The following is a 20356-nucleotide window of genomic DNA, read 5'->3' as shown; positions in this document are numbered from 1 at the left end:
TGTGTATTGTTTGATGATTACTGGTGCAGTTTTACTTAATATATCTTCAAAATCGGAATTATTCATTTTAAAAAAGTTCAGTAAGCCTACGTCACATCTGTATTCCAAGTTTAAATGATCAACATCATTATGCAATTAATCCTTCATAAATTCTTCAGTACTATAATTTTTTCTGCCTCGGACAAGTCTGGGTCTTACCCAAAACCTCCTTGGGCGGCGACGACGGCGATGATGCTGACTTCCTGCAACTGCAATGATGATTGCAGCAGCCGCCACTGCAGCGTCTTCCGAATCACTCATTTATTCATTAACTTTAATTTAAATTTACTTCACATCGGCTTGTGCTGCTCGACTAGTCCACATTTACGGAGATATGTGGACAAGTCAAATATCGAACGTGTCAATCAACACATGTGGATCTACTTTGTCGATCGGCATAGTCTGGACGCGGCTTCATCACCACCGAATCGAGAAACTTTGTTTATGTGAGTCTTGAATCAGCTACAGTATGCAATGCAATGATTCATTCAATGCATTGCTATTTACTGCTTTTAGCTCGGGCTGAAAAGTTGACTAAACCTACTTGTTATGTGCGACGTTGTCATTCTTATTATAGTGCAGAGCATTTTATGAGAGGTTGCTGTTTCATTAAATCATGAACTAGTTATGACTGAGCTTCTAGTCACCTGTTCAAATAGTAGTTTTTTGATAGACAGTATAAAAAATTAACCCTTAAAACGATTGAATTAGTAATCGATGTGTACTGTGGATTTTGAACAGGTGTTTGAAAATTGTCAGCATTAACCTATTTGACTAAATTTGAAATTAGTTTTTAAATATTTATCTTTTGTAAGAAGGCTCTAATCATTAGTAGGAAAAATGTCAAATGTAACTGTCTCTCTTCAAAGAACATTAAGTCTTTTTATTCGAATGAAAAACTATAGATATTATAGTGTTAAAAAATTACTATATAAAAGTAAACTTCGAGGTTCTGATGAAAATTCAAGATCTGCAGACTCACGAAAAAGTGGGAAAAGATGTGGCTTTAAGGACAAGAATGCATCATCGCCGAAAACAAGGTACGATAGCGATAAAATCAAAATAAGTAAACTGTATGCTAGCTTACACAATGCTGTCATGGAGTCAGTATTAGAAAAAAGTTCGAATGCTGAGAGATTGTTTCACAAACATTATGGAAATCGTGAGAATTTTGACGACATTGGAGACATAATCAGAAAACGGCTTGAAATACATTCTGTTTCGCATCTTGATCGTTTCAAAAAAATACAGCAAGCCAAGATTCAAGAGCAAAAACATGTGAAAAAACGTTCAAACAAAAATGATAAATTTAACAATTCAGCTCAAACAGTCCCTGATAAGAATCAAAATGAGAATAAAACATCAATTGATGTGAGATGTAATTACAAAGATATTGAAAACTCAATGCTTCAAAATTCTAAAAAAATTATTTGTGCAATGGCCAACTCTCAATCGATTAACATGACGGATAAGCTTTCAAAGTCGGATTGTTTAAACTATTTCAAGGGTAACAAAAGGTATAACCAAAATTTAAAAGCTGCTGAGATCCAAAAACCATTTACCTACGTAAAAAGTGATGAAAACGTTAAATCTAGTATTCAATCTGATATAAAAAATATGAATAGTAGTACATGTCCAAAATATTTCAATAAATTTGAAATTCATAAAAATGTTAATAATGGTATTGAATTTGATGCTAACAAGGGATTAACAGAATATAGTAGTAATGTATTAATAGACAAAGAACAAAATTATATTGAATCTTCAAAGGTTTATAATGAATTAATATCTAAAAAAGATGATTTTTTTAGAAATACTGCTTTCTCTGTAAATGCAGTACCTTTTTTAGAAAGCTCTAAACATCCAGGACATTTCGAAAATGGACCTAAGATAACTAAAGGAAATGATGGAAAATCACTTGATTTCAATAATAGTTTTGAAAAAAGAATTGCTGATGATCCGATTGATGAATCATCAGGAAGTAAAGAGGAAGAAATTATGGAAGATAATCCGGAAAATTTTGAAATTGGTATTCAACAGGCTTATATAAAAAACTGTATTAAAAATTCTCCAGAAGAGACACTTGATGGACAAAATAAAGAGAAACCTGGTGATATTTATTCTCCATTGAACTTAAACCATGAAAATCAAAAATTAGAAAATCATCTAAACCAAAATGATACTGAAAACATTCAAGAAAAATTGAAGAACGATACTAAAATAATTCAAAATACCGATTTAAAAATGCAAGAAGAAACTCAGAGTCTTGCATCCAAACCAACATCGATAAATAATTATATAGAAGAAAACATTGAGAAGCCTGTAGAAGAAATTTCATCAAATTCTTCTGAGCATTTGTTTGATCTAATGGAGTTTATTTCAGGATCAAAAAGCCAATTTTCAAATCTTAAAAAGCAGTTAGAATTATTTGGCTTGCATGAAGAAGCTAAGAACTTGGAAGATTTTTCAAAATCTATTAATGAATCATTGAAACAGACAATTCTTGATGATATGAGCTCATATTTATTAGGCTTACAAAACAGTCTTCTTACATATTGCAGTGAAAGTTTTGGTGAACAACCTTCTGGAATTTTGAACATAACAACTGATAATGTTCTGTCTGTGCTTGATAAATATTTAAAGAAACCAGAAAAATCTGAAATAAATGATAATTTTGAGCAGATCTCAAAAAATAATGATAATAATGGAGACTCAACCCAAATTATCAATAAGAACATTGATGATGTTTGCAATAAGGAAGAGTTTTCTGAAGATTCATCAGAAATAGCAGAGCCATTCAAGAGTATAGTGATTGATAAAATTAGAGAGTTTAATTCTATCGACATTGAACAATTCTATTCTAAGCCTACACTAAGTAATAATGCAGTTATTGAAGAAGAGTATGTGGAAGACACTAAAAAAATAATTGAAGGTGACAAATTTGCTAACGACTGCTTTTCCAATGAAGGAAATGAAATCGTAAATAAGAATCACATTGATTTGTTTGACGTGAGTGAAAGTGGTCAGATAGTATATAATAATTCAAAGGAGAAACTAAAATCAGAATTTGAAAGTGATTTGAATGGTTTGCAGTCATTCAAGGTAGAAAGTTATAGCACGAACATTGATGAAAATCCACATGGTGCTGAAGAGTTGGATACTTTTATTAGCGATAAAGACAAAGAATATTTTTTGAACTCGAATAAAATTAAAAATAATTTGTTGTCAACTGATCCATCTAAAGTCAGATCATTTGATGATGAGTGTGGAAATGAATTCAAAGGACCTCTCAATGAATCTCATAAAAAAGCATTCAATTTGGATTCTGGCAAGGTCTCAAAACTGCAAAATAAGAAACAATTGAAGGCTAAAACATTTTTGCATCCAAATAATTGGAAGACTCATGCAAACTCCTATCACACAAGTCAAGGAATTCCATGGGTAATTGGTAAAAAATGTTCAATCGAGACCATAGAAGTTGATTGGAAATCACAGAACTGTGACAACAAGGAAGAAGTTATTGTTTCTACAGAGAAGTCAATTAACATAAGGGATTTCCGAAATGATCAAGAAGGTAAAAATCTAGATGGAAATTCAAATATGGAACCTTCTATTGGCAATCAAAGTATCAGGAGTTTCAATACAACGTTGAAAACTCAAAATTCATCGAATCATTATCATAAAGAAGATAAACTGTTGGATAATACAGAAGTTTGTAAAATAAAGGGTAACACCTGTAAAAGAAACTACAGTACAGATTATGTAGAAACCGAAGGACCCATAGTAGAACGTGGAAAGAAAAAACTTTCCGTGAGAGAACTCTTTCCTGAAAAGAAGAAAGTACAGCCTTTAAGCGAAACTAATGTTAGAGAAACTATTGATAAAAGTATTAAAAAAGAAATAATTAAACTGGAGGTTATTGGGAAAAAGATAATACCTCAAGAAGTGTTACTTGAGACAGCTGAAGAATTTCTACCATCAAGCTCAAAATATGAAATCCCTGATAATGGGAAAAGCGATTCGTCTCTTAATTTGTCAGAAAGTAATGTTTCTGGGTCACAACAAATCAATTCCGATACATTTCCTGGTGACACCGAGCTGGTCTTAGGAAAGAACTCTCATGAAAAAACGGAAGAAATGATTCTTGATGGATTTGGATTATCGATCAGTGGAAACATTACTGAAAATTTAAGGAGTCCTACTGGAACTTCCGCACTTAGCACATTCAATGAAGATGATGCATTAGGAATGATGCAGTCAAATCCAGAGGTAGAAAGTCATCGCGCAAGTGTGGCTGATGAAAATGAGACAGGAGAATATGATAAAGGTCGTCACATGGGTTTTATACATTCACCACAGAACAGCCACTTTGAGCAAAACAAGGAAAATCTTGGAATTTTTCAAAATACCAAACAACCAATCGATGAGAACAAACAACTTTGATGATCAAATTTTTGTAATGTTTTAAATTGTTTAGTTTCATTGTTAAATAAATGTCCTTTTGAAATTTATTGTCTTATACAAATTTCTATCAAATTTATGCTCTTGACTTATTGAATTCACTGCAAACTTATATGGATATAAGTTACTTACTTACTACTTACTAAGTTACCGTATGATAATTAATTATAATAATTTTAAGTATTCCACTTTCTGTCTTTTGTCACTAGTCCTTAGGAGGGTCTTTCTTGAAGTTGATTACAATTCTACAACATAAAGTAGTTGTAATAAATAATCCTTTGCTCGAATAAATAATTGGGTAGATTATGTCAATCTTCTAAATTCAAAATGTTAATCATCATAAATCCTTCTATGAAATTGTATTCTCTCTGGTTGTAGCACTGCTGTATATATAGGCCTATACACTGTAGTAATAAATATAAATAAAAATCTCAGTATCCTTTTTTGAATTATTTTATCACAAAAAAAGGTACTGAGATTTGTATTTCTATTTATATTACAAGTAGCCCTATACAGAAAAGAGACTGTAGTAATACATGCATATTCTGATTGTATACTTCATTGTGTAAGTTAGAAAGTTGATAGACGGACCCAAAATGGAAATTATAAATAGGCTGCCAATCTTCAATTTAATCATGATTTTTATTTTGAATTCATTCAAGTAAGAATTCCATTTTCAATGCTATTTCTACTAAACATTTATTTGTACTATTTCTACAATTTTGGAACTTGGATTCCTAAAAAAAGAATTATTTTGAGGCTTTTATGATTTCTTTAGCAATTCTCACAGCATTATAAGCTATTCACAGAATATTATTCTACTCTTTGTCTCTTGATTGTCTGTTTGTTAGAAGTTCATTTGAAACACACTTCTGAAATCTCGTTGAAATGTTTGATTATTCATAGAGGACGGTATTTTATTCTTGATGATTTCCTAATTACACGATTCAAAAAAATGTGATTTAAAATGTAATAAACAAAAAAATTAATTCTTTGTTGGAGCAAAATCCTCCTGATGGAAATTTCGAGAATCTCTTGGATTAATCATTGATGTTGATATTTCTGATGATGTCCTTGGCGATTTGAGCCGCATCATCGGCCCGCTGAGCAGCTTTGAGCACCAGCTGAGCGAACCTTGCCCCTGGGCTGGTGGCATACTCCGTTGCCACCCGAAGTGCCGCCTCCGACCCCGCCACAGCTGCCCCCACCGCCTTCTGAGCCGATCTCACCGCCCTGGTCACCGGTGCACCCCTCAGATCAATCGCCAACACGATGTGGAACGACGCCTCCTTCGCTGTCTCGGTGATATTCTCCACATGCAGTCCGAGGAACTTGGACTTGGCAAACGTCTTCACGTCACCCATATCCTGTGCCACCAACAATGATGCTCTCACTGCTTTTGCTGACCATTGCAAGTTTTCGGGCCACAGGGAACACATTTCCTCGGAGAAGTTTGTCCGGTAATCGGTAGACTCCACTCTCACCGGAGCAGCCTCAGCTGTTTTCACCCAAGCATGTGGTTTCCCACCTCCTATCAACTTCAGAATACTCTCCAAACTCTTCACTTTCAACCCTTCATCGGAGTCACCTTCAGCTTCTGGAACATCTTTGCCACCAGCTATCCTTCCCATTGTATCTTCAAATCCAGCTTCTGCTGACAAATCACCATTTATACCACCCCTATTCAAATAATCCAGTTCCTTATTTGCATCCAATGCCTGACTGTTGATGCTCCCTGATGATGGAGCGATCATTCCTGCAAATGGTCTTCCCAGATTCCCATAAACCTGACCATTCCACCCTGGAATCATCTCTCCAGTTGCTTTCAATGGCTTGACACGATCTGAATCTTCATTATAGTCCATTTCTCCATAGTAATTTCCTGCTTCCGATACATATCCACTATCCAGGTCTTCTTCCACTTTTTGAGAGCTATTTGCCAGTCTGAATAAATTTGCTGATACATCCTCTATGTTAGTTTCTTGTGAATGTTTAAGCTTCTCCTCAGAACTTTTCCTAACATGTTGTTGATAGTACCTCTCCCACCCTTCACTATGAATTGAAGGCCTTGCCATTGGCATGTAGTGCTCTCTATCAATCATACCCAATAAAGAGAGTCTCTCTCTTATCTTGGACGATGTCTTAGCCACACTTGATTCTAGTGGAATTTCTTGTATGCTTATTATTTGCAACTTGCTTTGTGGATGTGAGTATGATTGCTTGTAAACGTGAGAGGTGTGTCTTGGTGGTTCAAAATATACATACTCAGATTGTAGGCCAGCTTCTGGAATCTGGTGAATTGCGGGGATCATACCTGAAAAAATAATGATCCATTGACACACGACGCGAGAAATCTGAGTTTCAATTTGTTAGTAGTGTTAGTAGACAAAACACACTTGGAATACTATGATCTGATTCCATTAAAACGCAGAAGTTCTTCCCATTACTTGAAGGGCCCTCCAAAGTATCTTATTTGATTGATAGAAATGTTATGAAATTCTGTACGTGAAATGAAACTACAAAAAAGATGAAAGTTCAAATACAGTTTCTAACATAGGTAGTTGTATTCTGTAGGTACCGTCTGAAACAAAAGGAGTATGTGATGAGAACGACTTGATATTGTCAAAATCATTAATTTATTGAAACTATTTCATTGTTGTAATAATAAATTAGTGGTTTTGACAAGTCGTTTTCATTCATTATAGATATCTACCGTACCACAATATCAACACAACAATAATATCTACCTTCACAACAACACAGAAAGACCAAAGGGGTAATTTATTGAATAAATTAACAAATAGGGTTGTGGCAATTCTTTATTCGAAGATAGTCATAAAAATGATTTATCTACAAAATTTCCACCACTTGAAAAATAAATATTATAAGATGGCAAAATATCATAGTCAGATTTGACGCTATAGGCCTATACTGGATACAATTTGATCCAGAAAGATACAATATGTCAGTGGTTTAAATATTATTCTGATTTAAAACACTGCATGCTTAAAGAATAGAATAACATCAGCAGATTCATTAAAAATTTTCACATCATTGAATCAAAATATAAATTGAATCTCTAATCTACAATTGGAGGAATGAAAAATTGAGCGTTTTTGAATAGCAATAAAACATTAATAAAAATTTATTGTACTTTCATATTGTTTTGAACGTTATTGACTGTTCATTCGTATACATTTTAACTGAGCTGTTCTCTTATTGACTAGATATAATTATGTATCTCATGCTTAAACTCGTAATCTATTCTGATTCAATTATTATATCCATTTTATATCTAAGAAGCAAAAACAAGAACTTTTTAGTAAGATGCAGTATAAAGCCCCATTGGAAAACGAGCATTGTGTTGACACTAACAAATACAATATTTTGTACCTGCCATGAAAAGTACAATACCAAAATCAACTTTATAAAAAAGATCACCAAAAATTCTGAAAATATATTTCCTGATTCCCAACAATATAGACAATTGAACAAAAATAATAATCTTTAATAATGTAAGATATTTTATTATGGGATATTTCATAATATTTCTGATTACAATGTTAAATCCCATTTTCATTCAGTGGAGAATTTTCAGTCAATAAGTTTCTCATCTCCAAAACATTGAGTGCGACTTGATACTACATTATTTTTATTGTATTTCAAAAATAAAATTGAACTTTTTTACCAGTTCTATACCGGTAAATATCCAGAGTTTAACCCAGAGTTTATTGTAGATTATCATCATTGAGATAAGATAATGAATGTAATTGAAATTATGACAAAAAAGTAATTTAAAAAATATCAAAAGTGATTGATTGTTGATACGATTAATCACAAAGACATTTTTTTATCATTGTTCGACATTGTCATTGAAATTATGACCAAAGCTAACATCGAAATGAAATCTTCCATCACGTCACTGATGATTCATTAATGTCACAGGGTTATCACGGGTCCTGAAGACGGGAATGAAATGTTGTCACAGGGCTAACTATTTGGGAATCACTTTCTGAAGACGGGAATGGAAGGCTGAAACTGGCTAGCAGCACTCAACACCTGTTCGGCACTCTGTGCGGCGAGAACGGCTCTCTGGGCATCCTGCACTGCCACTTGTGCTGAGTTCACCGCCTCCTGGATATGACTGTTCTCCGGATTGCTGGCGTACTTGGTGGCAGTGCCGTAAGCCGTGTTGGCCACCCTGTGAGCGGCGAGCGTCGCCTCCCTGGTCGCATTAATGGCTTCCCTGAGTGGCTCGCCCGAGTAGCCAATCGAGAACTCCGAGTAGATGAAAGCCTTCTGTGTGGCGCCTTCCAGCTCGTTGACCAGCACCTGTAGCGACTCCTCGCGGGTGAGGTCGGCCACCTTCTGGATGGCGGCTCCCGCCTGCTGGATCAGGTGTATCGCCTGGAAACAGAATCTCAGCTGCGGCGGCTCTATCGTCGACAGGTTCGACGTCTTCTGTTTTTCCACCTGCTCTGCGAACGATGAGGTCGACTGCGACTTTTTACCTGAAGGAATAACGGCCAACCGTCAGTGGTGGAATTGATTTATGAAATCCTTGATAGGCCAACTCATTTAAAGTGCTAAAATACTTCAATAATTAATGGAAGATTCATTAGAAATTACAGTTAACAAACTACTGAAATATTACCTATTAAGCCTAGTTCATACGATGCCAATTGGTGAGACAGTTGACTTTGGACAATAGTCATCACGTGTTTGCGGATTGTCGGAGGCCAGGCCAGTTAAACGAGAAGATGTTTATACGCGGCCAACTATTGGCACGTCAGTTGACAGCTAAACATGTCCGAGTTCTTGTCATCTGTTGTGACTAAACAGCTGAACTGGCAAAACCAAGACAGCGCTACTGACCTACACCGTTCACAAGGCGCCAATAAAATTGTGGCAACAACTGAGATTACGAGTGGTGGGGGCTCGCTGGGCCCAGTTGACTATCCATAGTCTACTCCCGGAGACAGTTGAATTTCGGGCCAATTGTCGGGACAGTTTGCAAGACAATTGGCCTGAAGTGTTTATACGAAGACAATAATTTCATGTGCCAGTCAGTTGCCTTATGACAATTGTCTCGCCAATTGGCATCGTATAAACCAGGCTTTACTGTATGAACTAATTTCACCTCCAAGACAATCACTAATTTTGGAAACAACCAGGATTCCCTTTGAACGTTGCAGAGGAAATAACAAGCATTCCACCTTCATAAATGGTGACACTCTCAAAACACTCACTTGATTGAACGAGCGTTAGCGAAGTTCTCACTTTTGACTTACTAAAGCCCAAAGTCGTTTTCTGTATGTTTGTATGTTCGACAAAAACTTTAGAGAGAATTGATTAATCAGCTTCAAATTTTGAACACGAATTCTTCAAACCTTTTCACAGGTCAAGTTCGTTTGACAACAAAATTGACTCACTCCTTCGTCCTTTTTCAGGATATAAAAATAGCATTGAAAGTGTATAAGAAAAAAATTGTTTTGATTTATCATTTATCAGTTAGCTGGAATTATTTGCATGCTATTTCTGTAATTTTTCCATTCGTTTGAAGAAGCTGAAGCTATTATTTGGCAGTTGTCACGCAAACTGTCTGACAGACAGACTTTGCACCGACAAATGAATTCAGCTGAATAATGCACAACATTATTCATAAGTTCTATAATATTAACTCGCTTCCGTCAACGTCTGTCTGCCTGTCTGTAACATACACGTAATTATTAATACTACTTGTGATAGCAATAATATTGCTATGACAATTTTTTTTTCAAAGTGTTAAAATGTGAGTAAAGGTACTATTAGTGTTCACTAACACTTGATTATTTAATGTATAGGTACCGTACTCATTCATTTCATTTTTGTATCGTTTATTAGTACCTTCAAATGTTGAGATTATTGAAACGGTTTGAGATATCGATGTGCGCGGGTTTCGCTATTAATTTCCCTTTGAAATTCTGTATCGGAATCATATATGTATCACATGACCACCTCCCCATTTGAAAAAAATAAAGTTGGATTCAAAATGAAGTTGGATCCATATATGACACATCCAAGATGGTGGACACAATTTTTGAAGCGACAGAAAGTTTTTTCCGATTGGAATAGGATTCCCATGGAACCTACTACTGTAATATCATACTTATAAAGAGATATATTTAGCTGTTTCCATAATAATTCTCACCAACTTTTCATAATTACAAGTTGCAGATCTCAGAGATTAATACGGTACAATAGTTCATGAGCGAGTTCTCCAACCCAGGGGGTCTTTAGTGTAAAATATTTTTCACTCGAGCTTGAGTTAATATTTATTATAGTTATTATAGTTATTGGATAATCTTCTTCTTTAGCTTCAATCATTCGATTGGTAGACATTTCCATCGTTTTCTGTCCAGTGCTGTACTTTTCAGTTGGATGTAGCTCTGGATCCCTAGATCTTTGGTAACTTGCTTCAGATATTGCAGCTGGGCTCTTCCACGAGCCCTTTGTCCAATTATAATACCTTCCAGTTTTCTTAACGTGAATTCGTTGTGTCTGAATTCATGACCAAGCCATGTATATAGATAATAGTAGAGCTGATAATGTTGTTTCGAAGTCGAAAATTGTAAGCTAATACAAGCTGAGTCTCTGAGTATGTAGGCTACTAATATTACGGTAATTTGTTGAGCTAAATTGAAAAAGTAATATTATGAACAAAATTCTAATTGTATTCTGCTTCCATATTTACTATTTAATTAGTTTATAACATTGTGAATTACTCAAAAATAGCTGGAAAACCTCAACACTAATATTTCAAAATAAGCTCAGTTCTCTTCAAAATGATTAATACAGGAAATAACATCAGGGGTTTCAGCTTTGCAGTTCTGCTAAAACTTCTTGCTGAAAATTTATAATTAGAAATTCTATGCAAATAGAGGTACGGTAACATCAATGAAGTATTCAAGCCAAAAATACTTGAATCACCGAGAAGTAATTTATTCAAAAAAATGACGCGTGTATATTATTTTCTTCCATCTTTACTATCTGACTCTACCTACAATCATAAAAAAATGACTAAAACCCTTAGACCTATTATATTTTACTCAACCAGGAATTTCCTTGAAGTCATGAAAAATGACTGAATTTTCAGCTTTATTGTCATACTCCTATGTTCTAATATTTAGACTACTTGAAACTTTATTCAATAGAATAATTACATCAATTTGTAATATCAAAGCTGGAATAAATAGCCTATTGCGTTCCTTGCATTCACTAAATAATAATAAATCAGTCGAAATTCCAATTCTCTCCTTCCATTTGTATTATCTGGCTGAAATTGCTGAGATACCTTATTATTTGAAAACTTGGAGTTTCAAACATTTTAATTCTAGTAGTTCCGCAAAAACCACAAACTTTACTCATCATATCCTGATAAACTATTATCGTGAATAGTGCCGGACAATAAGTTAGTATTATATTTCAAACTTGGAAATGAGGTGGAAAATGACTCTGAACTGTTGAAAAAAATTGTAAAAATCCCATACACTTCGTTGATAATTTCATGCTACGGCTAGTAGCTTATTTTATTTATCTCACGGTATTTATTTTATTCATTTTAGTATTTGAGGAAGGATTAAGAAATAATTAACATAAGAGTGCGATAGTTGTGAAATTTATTTTGCAGTCTTCTGATCAACAGTCTAAATAAATAATTAATTTTAATTAATTCAAAAGTAAATGGACTACAAACTATTATGGAGAACAGCATAATACAGTTAATTTTTAATTCAAAATATGATATAGCTAACTTTCTAGGACTAGACCTACTAAAAATCTAATAAATATAGGATGGATACTTGATATTAATTTAGTGAATATAAGCTAGGCATATAATGTCCAGAAATATAATATATAGACGAAATATATGGCGTGAATACAATGAAATATGGTCTAAAATATGACAAGCGAAAATTACTTGACAACCCAAGAAGAATAGGAGGATCTAATTAAATAAATTAGTTATAAATATTATTATTATCATGATGTATTATTTCAGGGCTACTCAATATTTTTTAATGAATAAACTCAAACCAAAACACTTGAAAAGGATAATTTTAGTTTGTCATTTGAAAATGACCTAATATAATTTAAAAGTTTTGAGAGTATTTGAAAAAATAAAACGAAAGGCTAAGGTAATTGTTATTTCATTTAGAAATATTATCATTCTTTACATTAGTATTAGTAGAATTTTTTTTAGAGATTTCGTCTCCAGTAGAGATTTCGTCTCTATCCAATACTATATTTTCAGGAACTATTTAATCAATTATGATTATAATCAATGAAGCTCCCATTGGTTACTCTCTCTTCGGTAATTTCAGTTCGGTACGGTATTAGATTTTGACATGTCTTTCTCATTCTCTCAGTAACGGTAGCCTACAATGATACATTCAACATGCATAGCTTCAATCTAGTCCTTTATCCACTCACATTCAAACGATAATTTTAATCTATAAAATAGTATTATAGTACCCTTTTTTAAATTAATTATAGAATAAGTAGCCCTGATTAAATACATTTTAAGAAGATAATTTGATGCTATTTTGATTAATATATATGTTAACTATGTTTATTGTTATATTATGTCGCATCAAATTAATTTCATTTTAACATACTGCTGCATCAACAACATTTTTATACTTATAAAAGTATACGGTAACTTAAATTAAAGAATTTTTCTTATTGACATTATGTGTGGCACTGTAATAATAAAATAACGGTATTTTTATTTTCAGAATGGTATTCAACTTATTCGGTTAAGAGTTCAAAAGTTCATGATATACATTTATAATACGTTCAGTTCTATTGATATTGATTATATTTTGCAGAACCCATTTCAAATATATAATTCCAGCAACTCTAAAAATAGGCTTATGTGCTAGCAATTTGGCTCTTATGACTAGCTAGTCGGTATATATTAATTTATAGTAATATAGAATTTTTACAATGATCACAGTAACTTATTCAGCTGTCCAGAAACTGACAGTTAGTTTTTCAAGAATACAATAATTAATGTTTTCAGTTATTTTATGTGAAATATTGATGGATTTGGGGTCTTTATTGACTACCTAAGCTTATTCTCATCAAAATGTTTTTATTATTCGTTCACCAAAGATTTCAATTTGAATCTGATGCTAAATATGAAATAGTTTATTTCAATAAATCAAATTTGGACAAAATTTTCAATCTGTATCTAATACAGATATAGATCTTTTATTCATACTGAGATCTATATAAAGTTTTCTCCTTATTCTCCTCCACCCAACATTTTCCTAGTCATCAAATTTGGATTCCATCTTAAACTGTAATTATTAATATTTTATTACTGTAAATAAAGAAATATATAAATTGATGTTATACCTATTAAGGCTTGCTGTATATTTTCTGAAACGTTATCAAAGTGAAAGTGAGTAGATTCAGTAACTAACCTTTAACATCAAGTTTCCAAAAGATAGACTGCCAGTCATTATTGATTAATATCATTTCTAGTTAATCTTCTTATATAATTTTTTCTCAAGTAGGCTATATTATTAAATTTACTCCTTTATCCTCATCAATGAGGATTGAGGATTTGTATAATTGACGAAGATAAGTTCCAGCTTAACCTTGCATTTTTATTCTAGTATTATGTGATTATAATCACAAGGCCTCCTGTGCTGAGGTTTTTATACCATGCTCAGACCTTCCTTTGTAGGCTTTAATCTTCCAGTACCGTACAGTACCTAACTGTATTTCATTTCATACCATATTCGATAAATTATATGTATTTGGTGATGTTTATACTTTCTAGTTTTCATATAGGATAATCAATAAATAATTTACAGTTTTGAGTTAGTAGCCTGCTAAGTCTCACAAGAGTTAATATGATTTAATCAGTCATCATAAGCTGGACTACAGGAGGCAGTGTTGGCAGGCTAGCCAACTGTGGCAGCTGATAGTTGACCGCGTTGAACTTGATGAACGGATTAGCGGCGGCAACGATTTGCTGGGCACTCTGTGCGGTGAGAGTGGCCCTCTGAGCCAGCCGCACAGCCCTCGCCGCCTGGGGACTGCCGGGGTTGGCCGACGCATGCGTGGTCGACAGACGAATGGCAGCATCAGCAGCTTTCCGTGCAGCGGTGGCCGCTTCCCGGGTCGCGTTCACTGCCTCCTTGAGCGGTTCTTCGCCGTTGCCCAGCGATAGCTCTGAGAAAATGAACGCTGACTGCGCCGACGCGGCAACGTCGGCAACCATCACCGGAAGTGTCTCCTCGCCGACTATGTCGGATACTTCCTGTACGCCGGCCGCTGTCTGCTGAATCAGCTGGATCGCCCGGAAGGTGTACTGCAGCTGTGGCGGCCAGATTGAGGTTAGGTTGGCTACCTGCTGCTCGCTGTCAGGCTGATGGTGCTGCTGCTGTGGACTAGAGGCCGAACTACCAGTAGTGGCGGGCTGGCTTGCACCAGGACTCCGACTACCTGTCGGCACAATCGTCCGTTTTCTCTTTCATTCAATATTTATTTTTTCAAAGAGGAGGTTTGAAGAGTAAATGATGGTCTTGCATATGGTTTAAATATAAAATTTGTTCAACTATTACGCGAAATTAAGAGAGAGAAGAGAGCAAAAAAATGAACTTGGAGAGGTCCCAGCATGTGAGCGTACTACATCAAAGTCTTATGCAAGCATTATGATACAAATAAAATATGTTCAACTACTATACGCGAAATTATAAGGACAAAAAAGAGCAACAAAAAAGTGAACTCAAAGGGGTCCGAGAATCTGGTAGTACAAATACAGAATAAATAGTATGTAGGTGGAAAACTTTTAGACGAGAATATCTAATGAAAATTCAGCAGAAGATGAAGAAAGCTACAAATGAATAGTGTGAAAGATTAAGATAAAATAACAAAAGTAGTGACAGTGAATTAGAAAATGATGTGATGGCTGATCTGACTTATAAATAATCCATTTAAAATTGTGCATATCATACAACTTACGGTACTGAAAATACAATAACAATGTGAGAAGAAACAACAAAGCTATAGCAGATGAACGATGAAAATGTTGATGAATAAAATATATAGGCTACTCTATACCGATATAATAGGCCTATATCACAATGAATATGAATGTACATAGTTTTGAAAGCCGGAGAGAAAACATATTACACAGTTTAAACTAGGAAAGCAATATCACAACAAATCCTATAGAACTCTACTGACCCAATCTGTGATCCGGTATGGCATATGCATAGTTGGCTCCCTTCTGCTGTTGAGTGAGCTTCAGAGTGGATCCGAAGCCCTGGGCATCCCTCACAACTGCACACATCGTTGATGATACCAGCACTGACAGAACCGTAATAGCCTGTTCAACAGAATACCGTAGGCTACAATTATTCCAGTAATATAGGAAATAATTATTACAGTAATATGTTTGTAAAATGTAGCGTATCGGATGAATTTGTTTGAGTTCGAATCAAAATTTGAATAAGAATCATATTTTTTTTAACCATTATTGAATAAGAATCAAGTCAAAGTAGGAAGTGGATAGAGTATGTAGAATAAAAAATATTTTAAATCTTCTCCCCCATACCGTTACCATATACGTAAGGTAGTGGATTCTAGGTAAGAACATTTAATTCGACGAATCATTAACATCAATGAATACATGTATTCTAGGTACCTTTTGTTTGAAATTGTATTCATGTGTGCATCAGTATTCTGTGCACTGTGTTGAGTATTAATACTGTGTATCTGTGTATCCTAATACTGTATCATTTTTATAAAATAAATCATCTATTTATTTATCCAATCTTTTCATATTTCAATGTTGAGAGAAAAAGTGTTTATTTTATTCGGCTAAAAACCAGAATATTCCGCAAATTGTGTTCCGATAAGTGAGGTTTCATTATGAAAATGGTGAATTTCAACGATTTCGAATTTGTGAAATGTATTATCTGGAACGAGATATCATATCTATTTTCTCACAGAGCATCAAAAGTTAGTCTACCTACTAGAATTCAATTTTATATGCTATTATTATTTGGGCTTCTTATTTTTTCAATGTGTCAGTCAAACGTGATCCAAATCCTCATCTTTTTTCAATTGAATTACATAGTAGGTACCGGAAGACTACGTGATTGAATGACAACCTTGAACTGTCCTCATCATTAATGCATTGTTCAGAGAAAGGAACATTTTCCTTGCTAATTTGAAATATGTGAATGAAGAAGAATAATCCAAAGTGGTTTTGCTATTATTCAGGAGAAGCCTTTAAATCCTTCAACTGTGAAAAACTTGGCCGTAGATAAGCTTGAAATAGAAGTCGAGCGTCTTTTGTTCTTCCTCTTAATTGTTGGTTGAATTTATCGCCTCATAGTTCACGGCTCTGATGATAAACAATGATCTAATTAATTATAATTTCATCAAGACACTAAAGCACGTTTGATTCCCACATGGTCTGACTTGGGCAGTTAACTTACACAACCAAAACAAAAGACGGTGCATGTCTTGTGAATTATAGCTTTAAAACAATGATAAACGACGCATGTAAGATTGATTGATGAATGCTGTTTACCCTTAGGTAGTTTAAAACTATTCATTTGATATAGTGAAACCTGTTTCTTACAGGTACTTTTCATTAATTTTGTTAGTTTGCTATAGGATAATAGCGGTTTTCAATAATACATACACACACTGAATGAGTGAATAATGAGTTCTATAAAGTTTATTCCTAGTTGGTTGATTGATATTGAATTTAGTCTTGTGTCTTTGGTAATTTGATTTTCATTATACAGAGTGAGTCATATGTATGGCAATCCCTCAATAGGTTGGATAATGTTGTAGATATAATACTGTAACTTTCAGGATAAGTTATTGGTCGAATACTCTACCATCTGACATAGAACTGGATTTCAACCACTCATAAAAGGGTGACTTGGGGGTTGTAACTAGAATATTTTAAATGTAAACACCCATTGTGTTGTACATAATTTCAAAGGTCTTTTTAAAACAAGAAAGATGGCATCAATAAAAAGTTCTATGGTAGGCCTACAAGTATCTAAAATGGCGGCTGATTGAAGTTTTAGTTTTTAATGAAATGAGGGGTTGTAACTCAAATATTTTAAACGTACGGTAAACACCCATTGTGTAATACATCATTTAAAAACTTTTCCTTTTAAAACTTAGAAGCCCTTTCAAAACAAGAAAGATGACATCAATAAAAATGTTCTATGATATATACTTGTATCCAAAATAGCGGCTGATTGAAGTTTTACCAATCATTTCTTTAAAAACTTAAATTTTAATCAGCCACCATTTTGAATACTAGTATCATAGAAAATTTTTATTGATGTCACCTTTCTTGTTTTAAAAAGGCCTTTAAAATTATGTACCACACAATGGGTGTTTACGTTTAAAGTATTTGAGTTACAACCCTCATTTCATTAAAAACAAAAACTTCAATCAGCCGCCATTTTGCATAAACGTATCATAGAACATTTTTATTGATGCCATCTTTATTGTTTTAAAAATACCTTTAAAATGATGTACTACACAATGGGTGTTTACATTCAAAATAATCGAGTTACAACCACTAAGTCACCCCCTTATGAGGGGTTGAAATCCAGTTGTACGTCAAAAGGTAGAGTGTTCGACCAATAACTTATCCTGAAAGATACAGTTTATCGCAATGTACCTAGAATACATTTTATTCTAGGTTCCTTGGTATATTATAAAATCTAAAACAGTCTCCAACTTATTGAGGTGTTCCCATACATATGTCTCACTCTGTATATAATAGAGAAAATGACAACCTCGCCTCATTTTATAATCCAAGCAGTGTTTCATTTCAGCCTTTCTAGAGGCAATCAGCTGCTTGCGTTTGAAATAATTCAGTCAATTATCTTTTAAATTGCCATAGATTTCTTGTTTTCTGCTCGAAATGTCTCGACATTGTCGAAAATTAATTAAGAAATAACTATAGGTCGGATAAAAATGACCCAGACACCAATAGAAAGAAGACATTCCCTCTGTTAATTTTATATGAAATTATTACGCATTACGACGCCCCATGATTCTGAGAGAAGTGATATTAAAAAAAAAAATCTTCGCGAGGTACCAATTTTATCATAGAAATTAAATTTTTTTTTGAATCCTTCAACCCTCAAACTTTTTTAGCACTTCTAGGATATCGGGGATGATATTCTTCATCCAATTCTGACGTTGAATTGGAAATTTGAGAAAGTTGCAATTTTACACGAATTGGCAACCTTGTAATTTCTTCGGATGGATGGCCAAGTCTCAACTTATTTTACCCATACCATAGTTGCAAATCATTGAATATTCCGAACATCTCTCCCATAAAGAATAAATATCTATAGGTAGGCCTATGTATTATATTTAGCTAGGCGGGTTTGATCATTTTTTAAAAGGACATATTTTTGAACCTATGTATTATATTTAGCTAGGCGGGTTTGATCATTTAAAAAAAAACATATTCTTGAACCTCATGGCTAACTAATTAACTAATTCATAACCTACATACTTTACTGTCTTTAAAATTCAGCTATTAATATTTACAAGGTACTTAATGACTTCTACTTGGATTTACGGATACCGCCCACCATCTCCTCCTTCTAGGTTTCCTTTTATTTTTCAGAAGTAAATATCCTCCTATTAGAATTATAAAAGCAGAATAAGAAAGAGTTTCAACATCGACGTCCATGTTGGACGAATATTTGCTAATTGTAAAACGAGCAAATGCTCGGCAAACCAGCAAGTGTGTAGATGTCTGCTCGTTAATCGGCGAATAGTTCGCCGAACTCTGAACATTCGGTGCTTGCCTAATGACGCAAGTCTGGAGCCAGCTTAAGACGCTGTTCATATACTGAATTTGTAAATTATGGTCCAGTTTTTGAAGAACTATAGTTTTGTATAGTAGCTACAATCTTCTTCTTTTCTTCCCCACGTGGGCTGTGGGGAAAGGTATGAATATTAAAAAAGCCTCCCTGGGTTTTTAATATTCAAATTCGCTATTACCTCAATGTAATAGAAGGAAAGAACAGCATAATATATAAGTTATGACAATATATAATATCTTCAATTTAAAAATAAATAAATATTGAGTTAGGCCTAATATTCAGCTATTGTCTATAATATTGAGCTTTCAGCGTGATTGAGCTCTCTGAATCAGCTACAGCAGCATCATCAATGTTTGTCATTCGTTTCATAATTTCGATTGAATTACATGAGTTTTCCAAAATACAAATTAATTTCAACTTATCTACACTAATCTTTGTCTTGATACTGTAATTTGACCTTATAGCATAATAACGTTTATTACAGTGACAGTCATTGGCTCTGAATAATCCAATAAATATGTTATTTCTATATTGATTGGATGGTCTGACATTATCTTGAACTTGGAGCAGTAAACATGTCAGTTGATCGCTGTGATGAAAAACTTGTGGTCTTGCTGGCTTCCTCTTCAAACGAAACGGGATGCTCTCCAGAACTTGCCACCGGAATGTCGTTTCCTTTACTTTTATTTATAATTGGCATAATAAATTGTCACAGTTGCCTCACTCCTATTTAGACTAATTGGCTTGGAAACTGAACTTTCTTGGGCAAAACATACAATAATTCTTAAATCACTTGAATTCAAGAAATTTATTTAAAAAAACCCTCTCTTTTTTCCTATTTGAAAATAAAATCTGATTTTCAGAAATTTGGCATGAATACAGTATCTGAAAGCAGAGCTCATATTCAAGATTGATAGAGATTAAGGTTAAGAGATTGAGGTTGTTTAAGGTAAGCTTGGGAAAACAGCTTTTGT

General features: G+C 33.9%; 1 protein-coding gene across 3 annotated transcripts; it reads right to left on the bottom strand.

Annotated features, from left to right (window-relative positions):
* Positions 1-5017: 5017 nt before the first annotated feature.
* On the bottom strand, positions 5018-15928 carry LOC111043885. 3 transcript variants are annotated; one of them, XM_039437855.1, is made up of 2 exons: positions 15745-15921; positions 5018-6814 (listed from the first exon to the last, which is right to left on the bottom strand). In XM_039437855.1, the coding sequence occupies exons 1-2, from the start codon at positions 15848-15850 to the stop codon at positions 5541-5543; spliced, it is 1380 nt and encodes a 459-aa protein (XP_039293789.1). In that variant the 5' UTR covers positions 15851-15921; the 3' UTR covers positions 5018-5540. The 3 variants fall into 3 exon arrangements, with proteins under 3 accessions (XP_039293789.1, XP_039293791.1, XP_022184616.2); XM_039437857.1 differs by lacking the exon at positions 5018-6814 and adding an exon at positions 7307-9011 and having other exon boundaries at positions 15745-15912; XM_022328924.2 differs by lacking the exon at positions 5018-6814 and adding an exon at positions 14268-15000 and having other exon boundaries at positions 15745-15928.
* Between the last annotated feature and the right edge of the window lie 4428 nt (positions 15929-20356).

This window comes from Nilaparvata lugens, chromosome 11 (assembly GCF_014356525.2).
Source record: "Nilaparvata lugens isolate BPH chromosome 11, ASM1435652v1, whole genome shotgun sequence".
Lineage (NCBI taxonomy): Eukaryota > Metazoa > Arthropoda > Insecta > Hemiptera > Delphacidae > Nilaparvata > Nilaparvata lugens.
Note: the sequence above shows the minus strand (reverse complement) of the source record. Positions and strands in the feature narration are given on the sequence as shown.

Coding starts and splice junctions, on each gene's coding strand:
- LOC111043885 (XM_039437855.1), bottom strand. CDS start 15,850: ATGTGTGCAGTTGTGAGGGATGCCCAGGGCTTCGGATCCACTCTGAAG. Junction 6,815..15,744: donor CATACCGGATCACAGATTGG/GTCAGTAGAGTT, acceptor TTATTTTTTCAG/GTATGATCCCCGCAATTCAC.